The sequence below is a fragment of the Terrapene carolina genome, unplaced genomic scaffold (genome assembly GCF_002925995.2).
Source record: "Terrapene carolina triunguis isolate 2854851 unplaced genomic scaffold, T_m_triunguis-2.0 Scaffold926, whole genome shotgun sequence".
In the NCBI taxonomy this organism is placed as follows: Eukaryota; Metazoa; Chordata; order Testudines; family Emydidae; genus Terrapene; species Terrapene triunguis.
In genome coordinates, this window is record NW_020665277.1 from 8,149,415 (window position 1) to 8,153,834 (window position 4,420).

The following is a 4,420-nucleotide window of genomic DNA, read 5'->3' on the forward strand; positions in this document are numbered from 1 at the left end:
AGCCAGCGCCCCCTAGAGGGGAAAGGCTCCAGGGCCCGTCCCCCACCACAAACACACACAAACAGGCTGTATATGAAAATAGAAAGCTCTATTTCAGAGCTATTCTGCCCCCTGGTGCTCAGACTGCTTTATGGGGATGGGATGGGGTGCGGGTGGAGGGGCAGAGAGGATGGTACAAAAGTTCCCCCCACATTTCAACCCCAAAGGATCTGGGAAGGAGCTCCCCTGAGCCATTCACATCATCCCCCGTTGGAATTAAGGGGGGGGGCCTCGGTCTCACCCCCATGCCCCCCCCGCTGAATTTGGGACCCCCCCACTTAAAACCAAGTATCCTCTTTTTACCCCCATTGGAATTAAAGATGGGGGGCCACAGATTCACCCCCTATTCGCTCCCTGGAAAGTGGGGTCCCTTCTCCTAGTATGGGGGGGCTCTCTGTCCCCCCTCTTGAATGTACGGTTCCTCGTGCTCCCGCCTCCAAAAATCCCATCCCCTGCTAAGATCAGGGTCACTCCTATGTTTCCTCCATGATTCTTAAGGGGTGTCAAAGCCCCCCACATTCCTCAGCAAAAAGCTGGAGGGGCTATTGGAATGGGGGACCCCTCCCTTCCCCCCAGTAAAGAGGGGTCCAATTCTCCCATCTGAAATGGGGGCTTCCCTTCTCCCACAAGTCTGGTGTCTCCTCCCTGTACTCCACTGAATCTGGGGTGTCTCCCCCATGGCAGTGAAGGGGTTCTCCAATCTCCCCAGGAAATCGGGGTCCCGCCCTGAAATGGGGGCCTGCTCCTCTGCCCGCCGCGTCACAGGCTGCCCAGCGCCTGCCCCACCCGCACCCTGCGCCCAGCACTGGTGCGGAAGCCAAAGCGCCGGGGCGCCTGGAAGAGAAGGACGATGGTGGAGCCCAGGTTGAACTCGCCCAGGCCGGCTCCCTTGGGGGTGGGGACCCCGGCTGGCCCTGCCCAAGCCAAGTAGCTGAGGTCGTGGTAGCGGCCCTGCACGTGGCGGGCGCAATTGGTGTGAAGGTCCTGCCGGAGAGAAAGGGGGCCATGGTTACCATGGTGACAGGTACCCCCTCGCTCCACGTCTGCTCTGGCTCGCAAGAGCCATGTGACTGTGCGCTCACCCACCCCCCACATGCGATCCCACGGGAGCACGTGCTCACTAGCCCCCCCCCCACGTGCAATCCCACCAGAGCATGCGCTCACCAGGCCCCCCCACATGCAATCCCATGGGCGCACATGCTCACCGGGAGGCCCCCCATGTGCGATCGCACAAGTGCACGCACACTTACCAGAGCCCCCCCTTGTCTGATCCCACAAATGCGTGTGCACTCACCAGGAACCCCCCACATGAGATTCCACAAGCACACACATACTCACCAGGGCCTCCCCCACATCTGATCGTGCAAGTGTGTGCACACTTGCCAGGGCCCCCCCACATGCAATCCCATGAGCCTGTGCGCGCTCACCAGGACTCCCCCCCCATGCAGACCCCACAAGCGCACACGCTCACCAGGGACCCCATCAGGACAGCAGAGGGCTTCCCCCCTCTCCAGGGCTCCCAGCTCCCTCTGCCCCCAGCCCCACCTGGTCGCAGTAGATGCGGATGGAGCCCACGTTGGTGGCTCCCACGGCAGTCAGGGAGAAGAAGCCGTGAGCCCACTCCCCGCTCAGCACCACCCGCTCGTTGTGGCAGAACAGCCCCGGGATCCAGCGCACCACACTCGGGCTCACCGACATCAGGGAGCCTGCCACGGACGGGCACGGGGCAGGGCAGGCAGACAGATGGGAGGGAAGAGGAGACCCCAGCGTGAGTGACAATCGGGTCCAGGCCCCCCGCCTCCGCAGCCTGCTCCCCCCCTCGGCTGTGCCGTACCGGGGAAGTGCCGGCGGTGCCGGATGTGCCAGTCGGTGGGCGAATGGAAGCGGTGGTAGTCACCCGGCGCCAGATAGATGATGCACTGATAGAGCCGGTGCCCCCGGCGCCACCATGGGGAGAGATCCCGGCCTGGGGGAGAGAGACGGACAGCAAAGGGTTAATCTGCACCTGCCTTGGATTGGGGGACACACACACACACGGATTGTCCCCCCCAGCGTGGCCCCTTTGGCCCCCAGATTGGCCCCTGGGATCTATCCCAGCCACCCCCCCTGGATTGGATCCTAAGCCCAACTCCCCACATCAGCCCACCCCCAACCCCTCGCTCACCCCCATCTTCCCTCCAGTCCTGGGGCCCGAGGAAGCTCTCCAGGGAGTACGTCACCCCCTTCACCTGCTCCAGGCGGCTCCTCCGCACCTGGCCCAGGTGCACGATGCAGCCATCTGCCGGGCTGACCTGCAACCAGCCGGGACAGGATGAGAAGCAGGGATGGCCTCACACGGGGATTCACGAGGGCAGGCCAAGGTGTTCACACCTGTGCCAGCTGAGCAAAGATGGGGGCGCTCCCAAACCCCAGGGAGCAGCGCCCTGGGAAGGCAGGGGCAGGGCTCTGGGGAGGGCCCATGCCGGCCCGTGCACAGACAGTGCAAAGCTCTCGTGAAAAGCCAGGCTGTGAAAGCACCAGGCCTGGAGCCCTGGGGAATGTGCTTGTGTCTCACACGTGAGGGAGGCTCATGTGCCGCTGCTGGCACAGCCATGTTGAGCTCGCAGCGCTGCTGGGCACACACGCGGGCCAAGGCAGGCGGGGAGATCTGGGACCCTGGTGAGCCTGGCCTCAGGGAGGGATGTGCATGTGTATTGTCACTGTGGGCATCGGGACGTACCATGTCAAAGGGGTTTCATGGGAAGGGAAGACCCATGATATGGGGCACAGAGGGGAGGGGAGAATGAGACATACCATGTGGAGGGGGGGATGGGACATACCATAATTTGTGCAGGAGGGGTGGGACATACCATGCCATGGTGAGGGGAGAACAAAATGCGACCGATCATATTGTAGGGGGTGCAGGAGTGGAAGGTAACGGTACCGTGGAGGGGTGGGATTGAACATACCATCCCATGAGGAGCTTTGCTGGGGAAGGGGGGGACCTGCCATGACATGGGAAGGCAATGAAGGGGCCGGGCAAGATATACCATGTCATGGGAGGGCAATGGGGTGGCAGGGTGGAACGTACCATGCCATGGGAGAACAATGGGAGGGACCTACCATGTCATGGGAGGGCAATGGGGGAGCAGGGTAGGACATACCATGCCATGGGAGAACAATGGGAAGGACCGTCACCTACCATGTCATGGGGGTCCAGGGTACGACATCCCATGCCATGGAAGAGCAATGGGGGCAGGGGAGAGAACAGAGCAGGACATACCATGCCATGGAAGGGCAATGGGGGCAGGCCGGGAAATACCATGCCATGGAAGGGCAATGTGGGGGGACAGACCAGGACGTACCATGCCATAGGAGGGCAATGGGGGGGCAAGGCGGGACGTACCATGTCATGGGAGGGCAATGGGGGGGCAAGGCGGGAAGTACTATGCCATGGGAGGGCAATGGGGGGGACAGAGCAGGACATACCATGTCATAGGGTGCGATGGGACGCACCCAGGGCTTGAGCGGACGCCGGAAGAGCTCCCCAAGGCTGCGGTAGACACTCAGATCTTCCTCAGACGCCTCGGCCATGTTGACGGAGAAGGCCCAGACGTAGAGCGCCAGCAGGGGGCGTTGCAGCCAGCGGGGCAGCGCCAGCCCTGTCAGCACCCCCCAGAGTCGCGAGAGCAGCCGGGTGGGGGCGCGGCAGTACAAGGCCTGCAGCGGGGAGAGTCAGCAGGGGGCACTCGCCCCATAGAGCCCCCTATATGCCCCCTCCCCCCACTCCTCCCCTCCCACCCCAGATCCCTCCCATCCCTTCTTCTGTCCCCCTTCTCCCCAGTTCCTCCCCATCGCTGGCCCCTTCTCTACCCCCCATGCCCTGACCTTGCTGGTGGGCTGCAGCCCAGCACAGGTGAGGGGCTTGAGAATCTGCCAGGAGCGGAGCCGCAGGGCATGGCCAGGTATCCGGGGTAGATGGCGCCGCAGGGAAAGCCTGGGGATGACCATCCTGGAGGGACACGTACAGCACCATGCACACACCACGGCTCACCCCTGGGGGAGAAACCGGGACAGGGAATGGGACCCAGGCACTGGGCGCTCACCCCTGGGAATTATGAGATGCTCTGCACAGCCTGCCTTTGCCTGGGAGATCCCAGCCTGGGGCAAAGGGGAGTCGCTGCCCCAGGGGCATCCCCCAAAGACAGGCTGGGTCCCCCACGGCCATCAGGAGAGTAGTGCCCAGGTTTGGGACTGCCATGGGGCCAGACAGCACTCCCAGACAGAGCCAGCCCACTCCCCGAGACCACACAGTTACACACAGCATAACACAAACACACAGATACACAGTGTCATACACACCGAGCAGAACAATGTTGTGCACAGGCACAGTGTAACACAC

The 4,420-nt window shown here is 62.8% G+C and overlaps 1 protein-coding gene across 1 annotated transcript; it reads right to left on the reverse strand.

The window, feature by feature from the left end:
* Window positions 1–798: 798 nt before the first annotated feature.
* On the reverse strand, window positions 799–4,029 carry LOC112109517 (phosphatidylserine decarboxylase proenzyme, mitochondrial-like). The gene is made up of 6 exons (XM_026661083.1): window positions 3,907–4,029; window positions 3,508–3,738; window positions 2,204–2,330; window positions 1,874–2,005; window positions 1,585–1,745; window positions 799–1,023 (listed from the first exon to the last, which is right to left on the reverse strand). Exons 1-6 carry the CDS (start codon window positions 4,027–4,029, stop codon window positions 799–801), a joined length of 999 nt encoding a protein of 332 aa, XP_026516868.1.
* Between the last annotated feature and the right edge of the window lie 391 nt (window positions 4,030–4,420).